We start from the raw sequence: 19,327 nt of genomic DNA, 5'->3' as shown, positions 1-19,327 counted from the left end.
GGCCAAACGATCAAGGGATTAAGGTGAAGATTTTAGAAGAAGCGCACAATACCCCATACTCAGTTCACCCAGGGTCGACCAAGATGACTCATGACATCAAGGCAATGTATTGGTGGCCAGGAATGAAGAAAGATATAGTGGAGTACGTGTCTAAATGTCTAGGATGCCAACAAGTGAAAGTAGAACATCAGCGACCTGCATGTTTATTGCAACCACTTAGCATTCCATAATGGAAATGGGACGACATAGCCATGGATTTCTTGACGGGTTTGCCTCGAATGAATAAGGAATACGACTCGGCTTGGGTAGTAATAGATAGATTAACCAAGTCAGGTCATTTTCTGCCTCTCAAGACTTCATATACAGCAGAACAATACGCAGATATTTATGTTCAAGAGATAGTAAGATTGCATGGAATCCCTAAGACAATAGTGTCCGATAGAGGATCGGTGTTTACATCGAGATTTTGGAGAAGCTTGCAGCAAGCTATGGGCACCAAGTTAAGTCTTAGTACAGCATTTCATCCACAGACCAATGGTCAGTCCGAGCGTACCATACAGATTTTAGAAGATATGTTGCGCACTTGTGTACTTGATTTCGGAGGATCCTGGAGTAAGTACTTGCCACTGATAGAATTCTCCTACAATAATAGCTACCAGTCAACAATCGAGATGGCACCTTGCGAGCTACTTTATGGAAGGAGGTGTCGATCGCCATTACATTGGGATGAGGTAGGAGAAAGGAAAGTACTTGGACCCGAAGCTGTTAGAAAAGCTCAGGAAGCAGTAGTACTGATTAGAAAGCGTATGCTCGCTGCTCAAAATCATCAGAAAAGTTATGCGGATGCCAAGCGGCGTGATGTGGAATTCAAAGTCGGAGATCAAGTCTTCCTTAAGATATCTCCTATGAAGGGTATGAAGCAGTTTGGGAAGAAAGGCATGCTTAGTCCCAGGTTTATAGGTCCTTTTGAGATATTGGACAAAGTGGGAGCAGTTGCATATAGATTATCCTTACCGCCAGTGCTAGCAAATAGTCACAATGTGTTCCACCTCTCGATGTTGCGTAGATATGTGTCAAACCCATCTCACGTCCTCAAGTATGATACGATATCACTCCAGAAAGACTTGAGCTACGAGGAACAATCAGTTAGCATCCTAGATAGAGGGATGAAGGAATTACGGTCTAAGAGTATTCCGATAGTCAAAATCCTATGGAGAAATAGTTCTGAATGGGAGGCAACGTGGGAGTTGGAGGAGGACATGCAAGGTCGGTATCCGGAATTGTTTGGTAAGTAAATTTTGGGGACAAAATTCTTTGTAGTAGGGGAGAATTGTAGAGCCCCAGAATGTTTACTTAGTTAGCTAGTTAATAGTAGGTGTAGTATTTTAGATTTCGTGGATTTTGGTTCCAACCGGGACTTAGTTGGAAACTCCTAGCAATAGTTATGGATTTTATAAGTTTAATCTATAGTTTAAGAATATTAATTATAACATAAGGTTTTATTAATATTGCTGGTCACAAATATGATATTTATTATAACCTAAGGTTTAGATAGAGCCAATAGGAATATGACACTTGTCATAAGCATGATTATTAATGAATTAAGTATTTTAATGATAAAATAAGAAAATATAAGCTTTAGTCTTCACCAGAAACTGTTAGGGTCGTAGTTTGACTCAGTCAAAGCAATTTTCCAACCTTAATTATGCTGAAAAAGTGCAATTATGTGTTTAAAATATTCACGTATGTCGATATATCACAACATTGGGGCCGATAAATCGCCTGACGAAAGATACGGAAAACACATTAACGTTGCACGATCGTACAAATGGAGGCTCGAGATTAGGGCAGAGCCGATATATCGCCATATAGGGGCAATATATCACCCTAAGTAGTTTTTTTTTTTTTAATTTTAAAATCAAGCCTTGACTCCTTAGACATACTTCTGAACATTTTGACCGAGTCTTCAGCCTCTGATTGACGAATATTCAATTATTTTCAATTTTATTCATTATTTTTATTCAAAGCCAAAAAGAAGATATTTATTCCTAGAACTCTATAAATAGGACCTAGTACCCAGCCCTTCCACTCACTCTTCAGCTGTGATCAGACTCCAAGGTGCTAGTACTACCATAGAGTGATAAAACACTTGGGTTGGGAAAAATCTTTGCCATTCTTAAGCTTTATAAAATACTTGGGAAGTGAGGTTTAGTGTATTTCGATATTGGAGTTAGACCAATCCATAAGGTCAACTAAGGTACTCTTATTCTTTAAGTTCAATCCTTTAAAACTCTTTAGTTTTCTTTAGTCCTTTTATTTATATCCTAACTTTTGATATTGATTTTTGACTAGGCTCTTGAAACTTAAAGATCTTCCTTGGTAAGTTTTGTTTTGAAGGTTTAGTTTCCACATATATTCTTTACTCTTTAGAAATACTCACCATTTTTATTTCTGGTTTTAAGAGTGTTCCAAGTCCCGCATTTGTTCTCAATTATTTCGGTGTTGGTAAAGAAAGTAGGATAGTTTTTTATATGTTTGTATGTTATGATTATGCTATAATATGTTATGTTATGTTATGATATGTTATAGTATATATGTTTTGGGGCTTATAGTTGCTTAAATAGCAAACCCCAACACTTTTATGTTCTTGGGGCTTATAGTTGCTTAGTTAGCAAACCTCATTGTATTTTGAGGCTTATAGTTTCTTAGCTAGCAAACCCCAATATTCACCATGTACATGGGTTATTGTTGAGATATATGTTTTATAGTGTATGTTTTGTTATGATCTTATGTTTACGTTTGATGTTATATATATATATATGTTGGTAGATTTTCCTTGCTGGGCATTAGGCTCATTCCTTTTTCTTTTTAGTGTAATGCAGGAAAATAGATACAAAGGTGGATGGATTCTTGGAAGCTTGGTGTGTGTGTTGAGATGAATAGAGTGGATGGGTTGCGTGTCGATTCGAGGACGATGTTATTTTCTTTAGTCTCTTTAAATTACGATTTTTATGTATTTTTCCGCATTTAGCTTTGTAAACAATTTCATTTAAAGTTATGTCTTATTTTTAAAACAATGGGCTCATTTATGTATTACAAATATTATTTTAAAGTTTTCAATAAAGTTATGAATTTTTCTTATGTATGTTCTCTTCAAAGTAGTAGTTATGTCTAGTAGGTTTAATGATTTAAGTCCTAGAAATAGTTGGGTCATTATATATTTCTTATATATTATATTTCTAAATAAATTAATGTATACCTTTTTTATATGAGACATTTGTAGGTACCCTATGATGACTCTCAGGGGGAGACTTCGTACGGTGACATTTGTACACCCTACGATGACTCCCAGAGGGAGACATTGAATGTCTACGAAGTCTCCCCCTGAGAGTCATCATAGGGTACCTACAACATCTCCCATGGGGAGACTTTGTAATTATTCAATGTCTCCCCCTATGAGTCATCGTAGGGTGTAAAACGTACACCCTATGATGACTCCCAGGGGGAGACGTTGAATGTCTACAAAGTCTCCCCATGGGAGTCATCATAGGGCCACTTAAGATGGCTCCTTCAACAACGCTTCCCCTGGGGGAGACATTAAATGTCTACAATGTCTCCCCCATATAGCCATTAAATGCCTATTTTGTTGTAGTGTTGGTCAATATCTTGGATAAGACACCACACCATTGTGTAAGAAGATCATATAATAGATTACTAAATCAATATAAATCTCGTGCAATGATTTTATCTTAGGACTAATTCTTTTGAACATGTAATTACAATTATAATCCACTGTAACCTAGTCACTATAATTGTAATTAGTTACACATATTCAGGATTTTACAGATGTTTGTATTAAATAAATAATCATGTAATAAAACACGATGATTTCTATTATTTATTGATAATAAAATGTGTTACATAAGAAATATAGTTTTACAAGGCATAAAACCCAACATTCTTGACTATTGTTTCTAAGTGTTGGTTCTATATCCACGATTCTTTTAGTTTTGGGTTATGGATCCAGGTTCAGGAGTTTGGGAAAGCTAAATGTGCGCAAGATCATTTTCTTGCCAATTCTGTGGACTAAGGGTCTAGAGTCATGGTGAAACTTATGATGGGTGTCAGGTAGAGCTAGAGTGGGACTTTTCCCATCAATGCTTCGTTGTGCGATGGGGCTAACACTTCCTTTGCAGCAGCTCAGAGCTGATCCCTCCATTCTTATCTTTTCATTGTGAAGGCAGGTTGTGCATCTCACCATTCTTTCTCCTTCAAACTTAGGAACTTTTCTTGGAAGTTTCCACAAACGAGACGAAATCATTAAAGCTAAGTTTTCATTAACTAACAATGGATCAAATTCAAGCTAGAATAATTAAAATGGACTTGAAGTAAATCAAAGGTCTTAAATAAGTACGCTAGAAAAATGTTAGTAGAGAAAGAATTAAGAAATAATGAGTATTGCTTTACTTTTATTGTTATAAAATCTAAACCCCTTCAATGGGGGTACTACTCCTTTATATATACCCCTTATATATACAGGTAGGTTTCTCTTTTTATAACTTTTTTTAGGAAAGAGAAAAGGAATTAATGTAGTGAATTGTGTAAATTGTAACCATATGGTATCAGTTAGGGTTGTAGGTCTAACATTATTTACTTCAGCAGCTACTTTTCCCAATATATGGGTGTATTGTTGCAGGAACTTTGCAGTTTGTGTTTGGTCTCTTTTATGTACTAAGTGACCTCTAGGGAACTTCTACAAACATATCTCTTGTTATTTTTTGGTAATTACTCACTCAATAAGCTCTTGAGTTATTTATCATCGTGACCTTTTACCTTTTCGTTATGGTCATGATATTTGGAAGGATTTTCTCATATAGTTGAGTGAAATTTTGTGGCTAGCACTACTTGTAACAAAACTAATTCTTACAATCATTAATTTTGACAACTAAATTTGTAAATAATTTTGACTTAGTATAGTTTTCATTTTGTTTTTATAATGTTTTTCTTTGCATTGGTCTAATTTTGTTACATTGGGTAGATATTTTTGATGTATTTAAGTTAAATAAACTAAAAGAAATAATTTGATGCTTAGCTCTTCTAATTTGGAACTGTTTCTTTATGTGCTTTGGGCTTTGTGGAGTTAGAGGAACAATATGCTTTTTAATAGATCCTATTTACCTGATCAAGATGTTTGCTCCTACGCTTTTTCTCTATTACAAGAATTTAGGGATGCTTGTGGTGCATTTAAGTCTAATCAGGAACCAAAGGCAAATAGGTAAGATATCCAGTGGATTTCACAGGTTCTGGTTATTTTAAGCTCAATGTGGAGGCTATCATTTTGGCATTTACTTCTTTATTGGGAATTGGTGGTATCATTAGGAATTCTGAAGTGCCAGTAGTTGTTGGCTTAGCTTCTTCATTGATGAGAGTTTATTCTTCTTATATCATTAAAGCTTAGGGAATTTTTTTGGCTTTGCATTGGTGTCAAGCTATTCACTTTCATATTTATGTTATAGAAACTAATGCAAAGTGTTGGCCCCAAAATATTGAGCCCAATTGGCTTTCCTAATTTAGAAGCATTCAAAACGCACCATTTCACTAAAACAAAAGCGTAAAATCGGAAGGTGGTACAAAGCCTCCTCTTTTGACCAGCCTCTGAAGAGAAACAATTTGAAAGGTAAAAGGTGGGAGAATCGATTGGTTCTTAACCAATCACTAGGAAGTTCCTCCTTCTTCTTTTTGAATCTTTACACTATAAATAGACCATCTAATTAACATTTGGTGGATGATTTTTTCACTTGAAAATACTATTACTATGCACAAATAGGATCTCTACTAACTTAAGCATAACCACAAGAGTTTTCTATTCGGTGGAACACCAAAAAACCTAATTGGAGAAGAAAGAAATAACTCTGGTGATAAAGAAGGAAGTCTGGCTATTTTGGGAACTAGGTCATCATCTCATTTTTTACACTAACAAAAATTTTGTTGCTTACATAAAATACTAATTTTCGCTAAAAGATTACGTTTTTACAGTTTTAAGAATTTTTTTACATTTTTACAATTTTGTCTTTTTTTGTGTTGTTTTCAAGTTGTTTTTATGTTTTTTTTTTATGTTTAGTTGTTATGATATATATATATATATGGAAGATTTCTCAATAGTTACTACCCATTGATGGGTACTAACAATTATGATGATGTGGCAACATAGTGACTTGGTATAGCAAGTGCCCAACAAGTAAATATTTTTTTCTACATTAATTTCGAATTTAGTTTTTTTTTTTCCATAATTAATGTTATTTCCAACCAATGAGAGACACTAGCTATATTTGGAAATTGACATGCATTTGAAAAATGAAAATTTTACAATGTTATATTTTCATAATAAATACATTTTTTTCATCAGGTAACTCTTCCAAAAATTTAGAAAAATCAAAATTTATTTTTAGAAATATTAATTAAAAACTATAAATGTGGACCATTGATCTTACCCCAATGGTTAATATTAAAGGGAATTTGAGTTTTTATGCTTAATGGGGGGTTGTAATTAAAAATAATGCTAGGCTTTTTATCATTTCAAAATAATGAAAATTCTTTTGAGGATACCCAAAATACCCCTGACACAATTCCCCCCCCCCCCCCCCAATTTTGATTGCTCCTTTCTCTCTCTCACTCTCTCGATTCATCTCCCCCACCCGACTCACCAAAAACCAGACAAAAACGCCATTGCCGTCTAAGTCGTCGAAGCCTCCGTCTCACCGCCACGTCGCCTCCGTCGAAGCCTCCATTTCTCCCTCTCGCCGGCCCTCTCGTCCCTCGTTTCTCAATCTCGCATAAAAAAACCCACGAGCAATTCCCCCTCATCACGGCTCGTCCCTCTCTCTCGACTCTAATTCTATACCAAAACCCACGTTCGATAGGGGTTTGAGTTTCTCCCTCTCCACGAGCTCATATCGTCCCTCTCGTTTAAAATTACAAAGGTAACCTCTTATTTTTTATTACATTCAATTTGTGTTGGTAGTGTTAGATTTTAGGATTACCTAATCTCAATTTGTGTGTTTGTGTCTGGTTTTGGGTTTGAATCTAGTTGGTTAATGTATAGATTAGTGTGGGTATGTTGAGAGTGAAGTCTGGGTATTTTTGTGGTTCTGGTAAGGTTGCTCAATGGTGGTTTGACGGGGTTTCGATGGTGGTTTGATGCATGCTCGATAATCTCGATAGGTTAAGCCATTAAGGGTTCTAGATTTAGGCTCGATAGGGTTTGATGCATGCTCGACTGGGTTCGATAGGTTAGGTCATTTGGGGTTCTAGGTTTATGCTTCTGTGGGTTTGATGCATGTTCAATGGGGGTTCGATGCATGCTCGATTGGGTTCCATAGGGTAGGCCCATTAGGGGTTCCAGGTTTAAGATTGAGGGATTCAATGCATGCTCGATGGGTTGGGTATTTTGTTGGGTTTGATGTTGGTTCGATAGGGTGGGCCTTAGGGTTTCTAGGAGCAGGTTCGATGGTGATTCGATGCATGTTTGAGGTTGGTTCGATAGGGTGGGGCTTAGGGGTTCCTGGTGCATGGTCAGTAGGGTTCGTTGCATTCTCAATATAGGCTCAATCGAGTAGGCATTTAGGGGGTTCGATGCATACTCAATGGGTCTTTGATAGGGGTGTTGTCTGGGCTTGATAGGGTAGGCCATCTGGGGTACAACATAATATTGTAGTGGTTCGATGCAAGCTCAATATTGGTTCGATGGGGTATTTTTTTTATGAAAATGTCCTGTTTTTCAGTTCAATGGGTGTTCGATGGCTCGATAGGGGTTCGATGGTTGCATTTATGTTTATTGATGGATTTTTCATGTGATTCTGTTTAATTGTATTATATATTTTTTCTGCAGATGCCAAAGTTTCTTTTTCCCTTGATAGATCACTTTCCCAGTCGAGTCACATACAGGGGTAGTGGTTACTTTAAAACAATCAAGGACATGTTTGAGGAGCTCAGGTTGATAGAAAGGGTGAAGGAATCCCCTTTCAAACTATTTTTTGTGGCTGAGAAGTTGGACTTCTCTGCATCTCTCATACATCAATTAATGTTGTGTAAGATCCAATGCAACAAAGAGGATGAGTTGCATTTCCATTTGGGATCAAGACCCTGTAGATTTGGTAGAGGCGAGTTTACTTTGGTTACGGGGTTGAACTTCAGTGTCGGGCCATCTGAGACTGATTTGAAGAAACACTTGAGTAGTGACCGCTTAATCAAGGAGTACTTTAATGATGAATAAACGGTGAAGATAATGCATTTGGAGGCTGCTTTAAAAAATTGCACTGTAGTTGAAGATGCCTACAAGTTGGGTCTATGTTTCTTTGTTGAGGGGGTTTTACTTGCACGAGAGGGCAAGTTAAATGTCTGGATAGATTCGCTGAAGATGGTGGAGGAAACTAAGTACTTCTTTACTTACCCATTGGGGAAGGTGTCTTTTAACAAGCTTATGGATGCATGTGAAAAAGACATGCCTTGTTAGAAGAGGAACTATGAGAAGAAGAATGAAGTTAAGGGGAAACAAAAAGAAGCAAAATACAGCTTGTATGGTTATGTCCCTACATTGCAGTATTGGGCATATGAGGTCATCCAGCAGTTTGCACATGAGTATGGTATTGACCATGGAAACCGGTTTCCGAGGATGCTCAGTTGTTTGAGCAATAAGGTGCGTCCTATTTCGAAGGATGCACCGATGTTCGAGAAGACAAGTGTAAAGTTATTCTATATTATGTCAAAATACATTATTCTTTGGTGGTTTCAAACTAACTTAATGCTTTGTGTTTGATGTAGTTGATTATGTTGTCCATGTTTAAGCCTTGGCCTTCGGAGATAGATTATTATAGCGCTTTGACTGAGGGTGATGCTCCCTTGTATCCTGGGTTGGGCCAAGAAGAAGAGGTAGAAAATCTCACTAATTTTGAGAAGGCGGCGAAGATAGCTCCTGAGGTTGCGAAGGCAGCCAATATTTTTGTTGATGCTGGCCCTGATGAAGAGGATACCCCAGTCCCCATCAGCCCCACACCCTCGGCCCCGGCCCCATTGGTACACCCCAGTCCTGATCAACTTGATTTACGGGAGGTGTTAGAGAGGTTGGAGCGAGTCGAGAGTCGTCAGGATACCGTCCTACAGAACTAGGTGGTCATCATGGATGTTGTCAATAAGATCTTGACATTTGTACAAGATCTTTGCAGAGATACGACAGAGAATGATTCTGATTCCGACTCACTTGATCTCCCAGATAATTTTTATCTTACATGACATAGGCACTCCTCCCCCTATAGTACTCACAGCAAATCTTCAGACCCCAGGTGTTGCTATTATAGAACCTGGGGATGTTGCTGGGGTAGAGTTTGAATTGGCCAAGAGGAAAAGACGCAAACCTAAGAAATTTGAAGACTACACCGACCAAACCAGGAAGAAAGCTCGTGTGGATGCGATTGATGACGTGCCATTAGTCCTCGACCCTCTGAAAAAGCCACTTACTAAGTGGTTGCTTGGAGATATTCCGAACAAGATGAAGAGGGATGTCCAAACTGGTGTTCATGGTCCGAGTTGGTTTCTGACGCCGAAGACACCACAATTTTGGATCGAGGATGGGGTAAGTAATTTTTTTAATATCTTTTATCTGGTATGTATTTCCAAACATTGGGTTCGATAGGGTTCGATGTTGGTTCAATGGGTAGAGGCAGATGGTTTCGTCCTAGTATCTTCAAATTGGGTTTGATAGGGGTAGAGGCATATGTTTTAACAATTTCTTTCCTATTATTTTTGTAGCATATTGATGCGGCCAAGCATATGCTACGTAGGTGTCTCCAGTTCTATGCTTATCAGCAAGATGTTGTTGTGATGAATATTATGTTCTCACAAGTGGTACCAGACCGTTATGATGCATATCAGAATGCCAAGGAAGAGGATAAGAAAAGGTTTTTGTGGGATTCAGATGTGATGTCAATGATTACGGACATTGACAATCAATTCCTGGCATCGTGGAAGGGAGTAGACACTGTATATTGGTGCCAGATTTACCTTCAAGCGCATTGGTTTGCAGTTGAAGCATCCACTTCTACTTGGACTCTGAATGTTTATGATTTAGACGTGATGGTGATAAGTGATAAACAACTACAATCATTTATGAAGTCATGGTCTACTTTGTTCCCATCGTTGTTATTGCAATCACATCTTTTCAAGGATGACCCTCGGTTGACGATTCCACCTGGAGCTAAAGGATGCAAAGAGTTCAAGGTGAACCGCATGCCAATTGATTCAGTACCCCAAACCAAAGTCAGGTAATCAAAATTCTAGTTATTATTCATGTTTTTTTAAATTAAATTCTATGTTAATTGTTTTTTACTAATGCAGTTTATGTTTCGTTCACGGTGGAGATTGTGGTGTGTATGCCATCAAGCACATCGAGCACTTATTGGGTAGGCTACCATTTCACACGATCTGCGATGACAACATGGAGTTGTTCAGAAATAAATGGACAATTGACTTATGGTATCAGAATTTTAGGCATTGAACATTCTCTTCTTGTTATATTTCTTTGCTTAAACAAATGGTGTTTGGGCTATCGAGGGTTTCAACTGGGTATTCAATTCCCCAACAAGTAAGACGTTGATGTTTGACATTGACACTACTCTGGAAAAGTTGCGTGAAGTTTTGTATAAAGAGTTGGATGTGGATCCTTTGGTGTATGAACTGAAATTAGAAGTTTGTTACATGTACATGAAAGGCACCAAGTGCCTTTCAAATCAGAAAAAAGTACAAATAAAGTCGTACAAATTTAAAATCGCACGCATATCGTTCAATATCGTACAAATTAGAAGTCTGCTGTCGAGGGGCCACCGCTCATCTTTAGGCATGTGATCAAACTGAACTCAGACCTCCCAAATCTGGCTTCCGTTTTACCCACATAAAACCACACTTCATCGTTTTTAACTTCACTGACTTTCTTTTTCCTCAATAACAGTTGATGCACAATCACTCCAGAGAATTGAAGAACACTGGCATTCCAAAAAGATCCGAAGGGACTTTCCTTCATCTTATCAGTCAACTTAAAGGCTTCGAACTTATCCTTTATAGCAGTGAAGTACCCGTTCTCTCTGTAGGTGATACGCCCTGGAAAATGCTCAGACAATGGGAGAACGAGCTCTGGAGCCATCTGCATTTTTAAAAATAGGAATTATTATTAATCGCACAAATGTCGCAAAAGAACTCGCAAAAACTCGCAAAACTACAATTATGAATCGCACAAACATCGCAATGAATCGCAGAAAAAATGTATAAGGTTTTTAAATTAAAATCGCAAAACCTATCCAATATAATCGCACAAACATCGCTAAAGCTATGAGTACCTTGACTGTCGCTCAAATAGCTCAATATCGCTCAATATCGCAAAACAACACAAATGCCATAAACTATCATTATTTTCCTAAATAATCGCACAATATCGCCCAAATGTAACAGACTTCATGTACATGTAACAGACTTCTAATTTCAGTTCATACACCAAAGGATCCACATCCAACTCTTCATACAAAACTTCACGCAACTTTTCCAGAGTAGTGTCAATGTCAAACATCAACGTCTTACTTGTTGGGGAATTGAATACCAGTTGAAACCCTCGACAACCCAAACACCATCATACAATATAGGCACAAATACAGTTGAATCTGTCACAAACAAAAAAATTTAAAATCAGAAAAAGGTACAAATAAAGTCGTACAAATTTAAAATCGCACACATATCGTTCAATATTGCAAAAACATCGCACAAAGTCGCACAACTATCGCAAGAAATTTTGGACAAAATTAATACAAACAAAATCGCAATGATATCGCACAGGCATCGCACAAGTATCGCACACAGATAAAGTCGCCCACAAATCGCCCTAAAATCGCCCTAAAATACTTAGTTTTTGCCACACATAACATCGCACAAAATCGCAATGGCATCGTTCAAATGTCGCATAGTTTCATCCCTAACCTCTGACTTTGGTAGAAATCGCACAAAATCGCAATTTATTGTTCAAAAATCGCAAAAAAACGAAACACCCAGAAAAAAACGCAGAAAACGGAGCATAATCTACTTTCATTTCAGAACGCAAAATGGACAAAATACAACCAACAATGTGCAGATCCATACAACTTACACTAAATATAACAAAAGCCAACAATATTTTGCATAAAAAACACTTACACATTGATTTTGGGTGAGAAAAATGAATGTGGAGGTCGGTTGAGTGTGTGGGAGGTCCAGCTGAGGTCTGGCTGAGGTCGTGGTGGGTGGAGGTCCGGCTAACTGTAAGCCGTGGTGATTTTTTTTTGTCTGAGAGAGAGAGAGCAAGAGAGAGAGAGAAGGGAGTTAGAGAAGAAGGAGAGAGAAGGGAGTTAGAGAAAATGGGGGAAGTTGAAAAATGAGGGATTATTTGGGGAAGAAATTGAAAAAGTAGGATAACTTTATTTAACTTGCTTAATTTTTTTAGCATATAATAGCAAATTTCCCGATTAGAAATACATACTCAGTATGTGAATAAAAGACCAGATAGTTTCAGACCCAGTGTTAGTGTAGATAGTTTCAGACCCAGTGTTAGTGTTGCCAAGCCAATGAGTATGATAAAGCTTCATTATCTGATCAAGCCCGCTTCCTTTCGGTTCCAGTACAACCTTCACAACCACCCTCGGGCTTATACTTCCCTCTTCTCCGCTAAAACCCCTGAGATACCTCATTCTTCTTCTTCTTCTTACCCAGACTCTCTGTTCCACCGCGTTCAAATCATCCGAGATCCAAAGGCCTCGGTTTTACCAGTGCTCCGACAATGGGTCAATGAAGGACGACAGGTTGACAAGGATCAACTGGGGTGGATGGTTCGAACCATGAGGGACTTTAGACGCTTTAACCACGCTCTTGAGGTTCGCTTTCATCTTCCTTCCTTTCAATTTCTATGTTCTGTGTTTTCGCCCTTTCGGGCCATTTTTCACATAATATTACTATTGTAGGACCAATTGAGAAACTGAGCTCATATAGCTTTTACGACTAGAACTGTTCTATTAGGGGGTTTGTTTAGTTGTTGAATTGGGGATTTAATATCTGAGAATTTGTGTCATGTTTGCTATTGAGAACTAGACTAGAGTAACGCTTACTACCACTCAGCTGACACCAAATTCATCCTAACAATAAATTCACTTGTTCTTAATTGATTGCCAATATGAATTAATATTAACTTTACTTGTTCTTAATTCATTTGACATTCACCATATAACACCTCTCATTAAGTAGAGAGTGATAATTGGTCTCTGAACTACCTTATTCTAATGTTGTGGTGGATACTGTTTCACCTAAAGAACTATAGTTTTTCCTAGAATAAAATTCCTAACGGCTGCCACCTCTGCACCTAATTGTCATGTTTTCCTTTCCAGATATCTCTTTGGATGACAGACAGTAGGTTTTTAAAAATATCACCAAGTGATGCAGCGGTTAGATTAGAATTGATCCACAAAGTTCACGGACTTGATCGTGCGGAGAACTACTTCAACAACATGTCACGAAAGTTAAAAACACACCATGTATATGCTGCTCTTCTAAGGAGCTATGTTAGAGAGAATTCTGTTGACAAAGCAGAAGCCCTTATGGAGGAAATTAGAAATTTGGGTGAGGCAGTATCATCTTTACCTTACAATGTATTGATCAACCTTTACGCTAAGAATGGAAACTTTGATAAGATTGACATGTTGATGCAAGAGATGAAAGTTAAGGGTATACCTCATGACAAGTATACTTTGAGAAATCGACTGTCTGCCTATGTTGCGGCATCTGACATTGCTGGGATGGAAAAAATCATGAATAGGATGGAGGAAGAACCCAACCTTTATGTTAACTGGAAAGTGTACGCATTGGCAGCCAGTGGATATCTGAAGGTTGGCTTGATTAAGGAGGCTTTGAAAATGCTAGGGAAACTTGAACGGGACATTGATAAAATAAATCCTAAAACTCAGAAAACAGGACATATGTTTCTTCTCACTCTCTATTCTAATACTGGTAATAGAGAGGAGCTTTACAGAATTTGGAATAAGTACAAACCAACTTATAGACCAACGGAGGCTCCATATGCCTGCATGATCAGATGTCTTTCAAAGTTTGATGATATTGAGGGTGCTGAGAAGGTTTTTAAGGAGTGGGAGTCGCAGTGCTCAATTTACGACTTCAGGGTGGTTAATAGCATTCTTATTGCGTATTGCAGGAAGGGTCTTTTGGAAAAGGCAGAATCCACCTTAAAGGCTGCTGCGGAAGGAAGTACTCCATACGCCGGCTCGTGGAGTATCTTGGCAAATGGGTTTGTGGAGAATAATCAAATGCCTAGAGCAGTTGAAATGTTGAAGAAATCACTCATGATCGGTCGAAAAGGATGGATGTCAAATCCTGTAACTTTGGCTGCCTGTCTAGATTACTTAAAAGATCAAGGGGATGTTACAGGAATGGAAGAAATCATAAATTTATTAAGGAACAGTGATGTTTTTAGCAAAGATACTTTTGATAGATTGTTGAGCACTTGTGATGCAGCTGGAGAATCATTTTCAGGGGTTCTTTGTCCAAACGTAAATGGGTCTAATGATGGTGCAGAAACAAACCAAATCAACACGGATGGTTTTAGTTTTGATGAAGAAACAAATGAGATTCTTGGAACAAGGTAATGGAGATCATGATGTGGAACTATCTAGTGATTTTGGCGTTGTATGTTATTAATTGAGGTATCCAATTATTCTTCTGTTAAAATCACACTTTGACTTTATGTTTGCATGTACATAAGGTCTGAGTGTTGATTCTGGGCCTCTAGGTTTTAGAATTTATTGGAAATAGTTGGAGGTAAAATGTTTGAAGAAAGGGAAATTTTTGTTGTTTTTGAAATGTTTGAAAATGTTTAAAGTAAATTGTTATTTTCAGTTAGATTTAACAAATTTTTTTATTGTTTTCTAACACAGTTAGTTTTAAGAGATAATTACATCTCCCATCGTAATATAAAAAAAAAAATTATTTTTATTCTGTATGTTTAATAAATTATACAGCTTTCCCCAACCGTATGTATATATATATAGACTCTTTGTTTTAATAAGAATTTAGGCATATCAAATAATATAATAATAAAAGTAATAATAATTATAGTTACTCCCTTCAATAAAATAAAATAAAATAGATTAATTTATTTTTATTTAAAATAAATGTATTTATTAATATTAAAATTAATATTTATACAATTACTTAAAAAATAAATAAATATTTATACAAATTACAATATGCTGTTAATTAAAATTAATATTAATAACTATATGTAACAATATATAGTTAAAGATAATCACAATATTATTATTATTTATAAAAATATTATATATATTTTTTAAATCATAGCTAGTCAAGTCTCAACACTCAATGTTAAACTAAAATCATAATCTAATCCAAGTTTCAAGTTTTGTTACAAAAATATATTTAAAGTTAAAAAATTAGTTATGTAAATCTTTGTAATAATTATGTTAAATAAATTTATAAATATTTATGTAAATATGAGTTACGAAAATAAACTTTTTAGTTGTGAAATTAGTTTTGTAAATTGTTGTTACAAAAATGTAAAACTTGTCTAAAAAAAATATTGTATTTCACCACGATATTCAATAAAGTGTTTTATAAATAATGAATATCTTAAATTTATATTTTTAAGTTGTATAGCATAAATATGATCGTTCATGTAATTTTTTGGTACAATATTGTAACAATATGGAAAAGTATAATATTTTTATGTATATTTTGTTTATGATTTCTTAACTATAAAATATTTTCATAAATGTTAGTTACAAAAATATCTTTCTTAGTTGTAAAACTAGATTTGTAAACTATTGTTTCAAAAATAAAAAATTTAGTTACGAATTTGTTTGTAAGTTTTATCTACAAAAATCTACGATTCTATAACTGACTTTGTAAATATTATTTACAAACACATAACATATATTTACAAGTTTGTAACAGATATTTACTAGTTTGTAAACGTTGATCACAAAAAATTGTATTTTACGGCTTTTATTTATGATTTTGCTACTCTATATTTACAATTTCGTCATTCCATGTTTTTATCCAAAAATTCCTTATTTTTGTAATGCACTGTATTTTTAAGATTTTTTTTTAACTTTTAGTGCATTTTTGTAGATTTCTCTAGTTTTAAAGCCATCTAAATTTGGTAAATAATTTTAAAATAAAATAAAAGATAATAAAGTCACCTAAATAAGATAAATAAATTGAAAAAAAATAAAAAGTAATAAATGAGATATATTAATTTCTTATTACATATTTTACGATTTTATATTAAAGTATTTAAATTATTCTATTAATTATATTTTCAAAATTATAAATTAAAAATATTTATGTGCTTAAATTTATTAATTTTTTTGTTTTATCAATTATTTATTTTATCATTAAATGTATTTTGTTAGACATAAATATACATATTTTCTTATTTTGCCATTTAGTTTTTTTCTAATGAAAAATTATTTATTTTAATTGCTCTAGCTAATAAATAAATAATATATATTTATATAACTTTTTGTTGGTTTTAAATTTTTGTAAATTAAATAATTAAAATTTGATTAAATAAAATTTTTAAATTCATAATTTTTATATAGAATTTTTTTAATATTTTATTATAGTAAAATTCATATACAGTTTTTCTAAAAAAAAAATTTTAAAATTATATTTAATTTTAAAACTAGAATGCACAGTATCATATTAGATACAAGCAAGTTGTAATGCACGTTTGTTTAGTTTTATTTATAAAATTGATTAATTATTTTTATTAAATATGTATGATTGCCATATAAATTTTAAATAAATAAAAAATATTATATATAAAAGAATGACATAAACATATTAGAAGAAAAATTAAACCAACATATTGTTTAAAGTTTTTTTAAATATATATATATATAATGTTATACCCAGATTTCGAGCCATGTTAAATGTGACCTCGAAAGCTGGATTCGCAGCGAATGAACTCGTAAAGTTCGAAGTATGCTCCAGGACTAAATATCGAGCCTGCAAGACTGAGACGACCTCGAATGTGGTGGCCTCGAAACGTTCACGATCTCGAAAGGTAGCTCCCGAGATGTATCTATCATCAGGAATGACCTCGGATCAGGGGCTCCGAGCCTGGCATACGTACGATCTCGAAGCCATGTGACCTCGGGAGATGTCATTAGCTCGAAAGCTGATGAGAAACCTGGGAGACTAAGGCCTTGGAGATATATGATAATGACCTTGAATATCTATAAGTGTTGTTTATAAGGGGCGTGTTCTGCATTTATTATTGTTAATCCCATAAAATCATGGGATATCATTCGATTAGTTATACGCCCCCTGGTCTTCAGGGGACGTTTCCTTTTATATCGGATTGCAGGCATTTAAAGCCATTTAATTTATCTATACAAAAAGAGTAACTACCCAAAATATGTGGGATAGTATTCTGCAACCTTCTCTATAAATAGAGAGGTCATGCACCATTGTAATGGACCGAAATTCTGAACCTTGAGAGAAAACTCTGAAGAATTCATGTTTAAGAATTTTCAGAGATAATCTTGAGTTTAATAACGGAGACTCGTGGACTAGGCAGATTTAACTGCTGAACCACGTAAAAATCGTGTTTTGTGTTGTTATTTTTTAATTGGTCATTACTGTTTGTTATTTACGTGCTCTTCTTTCACTGTTGACGAAAAACGGCCGACCTGGATGACCCCAATAGTTGATTATCTCGAAAATGGAGTCCTCCCAAAAGATCGGAACCAGGCTCAAAAGTTGATGTATCAACTTCCCCGTTACACCATTTTGGATGGAAAGCTATACCGAAGGGGATATTCCATGCTGTTACTTAGGTGCGTAACCCCTCCCGAAGCTAAGAAGATCATTGAAGAAATTCATGAAGGATTTTGCGGAGATCACACCGGGGGGCATAGCCTGTCCAAGAAGATCGTACGCCAAGGATATTTCTGGCCAACCATCAAAACGGATTCTTTCGAGTACGTGAAGAAGTGCGACAAATGTCAGAGATTCTCCATGATACCCCGAGCTCCACCATCCGAGCTGACCATGTTGACTTCCCCATGGCCTTTCGCGGTATGGGGCATCGACCTCATAGGCTCTCTCCCGACCAACAAGGGCGGAGTAAAATATGCTGTGGTCGACGTGGATTACTTCACAAAGTGGACGAAGGATGAACCACTGGCAACCATAACTTCGAAAAAGATCCTTGATTTCGTAGTAAAAAGCATCGTGTGCCGGTATGGGGTGCCGAGGAAGATCGTATCCGACAACGGAACCCAGTTCGATTGCGACTTGTTCACCAACTTTTTTGAAAAGAACGACATAATAAAGAGTTTTTCATCAGTAGCTCACCCTCAAGCGAATGGCCAGGTCGAAGCTGTGAACAAAACTCTCAAAATTTCTTTAAAGAAAAAGTTGGAGGAAGCAAAGGGACGGTGGCCCGAAGAATTTCCCCAAGTCCTTTGGGGATACAGGACCACTGCTCGAACATCAACAGGGCATACCCCGTTCTCTCTAGCATACGGCTGTGAGGCAATGTTGCCCATCGAGGTGGAAATCCCAACAATCCGAACTCAGATTTACGATCAAAGTTCAAACCACACTCAGCTCGAGAAAACCTTAGACTTGATTGAAGAAAAAAGAGAAGAGGCTCAGCTGAGAAACACTTCAACAAAAGGGTTCGAGATCGAAAGTTCGGAATGGGAGATCTGGTGTTGAGACGCGTATTCTTGGCAACGCGAGATCCAACAGCTGGGGTGCTCGGGCCGAATTGGGAAGGACCATACCAGATAGAGTCAGTCGTCCGTCCCGGTGTGTACAAACTTGCGAGATTGGACGGGAGCCTGGTACCACGAGCATGGAATGGCGAACACCTTAGACCTTACTATCAGTAGTGTAGGAAAAGTGTTGCCTATAACCATGAGTTTCTATCTGTATTAGTTTGTTTGCTTTTTGATTTCCATCAAATAAAGATTTATTTCATTCAGTATAATATCTCTTTTTTATTTTTGCAATCTCTCTTAATTTAATAACCTATGGTCACACTCATAGGATATTAAGGGGGCATCACTGGTATATATACCATCAGCTTAAAAAATAAAAAATATATAAAGTATTTGGATATAACCAGATACGCGAGCTTAGATAGTTCGGACGTAACCAAATTATCAAAAACATGAAGTATTTGGATATAACCAGATGCGCGAGCTTAGATAGTTCGGAC

At 36.1% G+C, this 19,327-nt stretch overlaps 1 protein-coding gene across 1 annotated transcript; it reads left to right on the top strand.

Moving 5' to 3' along the window:
* Positions 1 to 12,604: 12,604 nt before the first annotated feature.
* LOC133818468 (pentatricopeptide repeat-containing protein At2g20710, mitochondrial-like) lies at positions 12,605 to 14,984 on the top strand. The gene is made up of 2 exons (XM_062251353.1): positions 12,605 to 12,941; positions 13,449 to 14,984. The coding sequence occupies exons 1-2, from the start codon at positions 12,636 to 12,638 to the stop codon at positions 14,718 to 14,720; spliced, it is 1,578 nt and encodes a 525-aa protein (XP_062107337.1). The 5' UTR covers positions 12,605 to 12,635; the 3' UTR covers positions 14,721 to 14,984.
* The last annotated feature ends 4,343 nt before the right edge of the window (positions 14,985 to 19,327 follow it).

The sequence above is a fragment of the Humulus lupulus genome, chromosome 2 (assembly GCF_963169125.1).
Source record: "Humulus lupulus chromosome 2, drHumLupu1.1, whole genome shotgun sequence".
In the NCBI taxonomy this organism is placed as follows: Eukaryota; Viridiplantae; Streptophyta; class Magnoliopsida; order Rosales; family Cannabaceae; genus Humulus; species Humulus lupulus.
The sequence above is the reverse complement of the archived record's forward strand: the minus strand, read 5'-3'. Positions and strand labels throughout refer to the sequence as shown.

Coding starts and splice junctions, on each gene's coding strand:
- LOC133818468 (XM_062251353.1), top strand. CDS start 12,636: ATGAGTATGATAAAGCTTCATTATCTGATCAAGCCCGCTTCCTTTCGG. Junction 12,942..13,448: donor GCTTTAACCACGCTCTTGAG/GTTCGCTTTCAT, acceptor TTTCCTTTCCAG/ATATCTCTTTGGATGACAGA.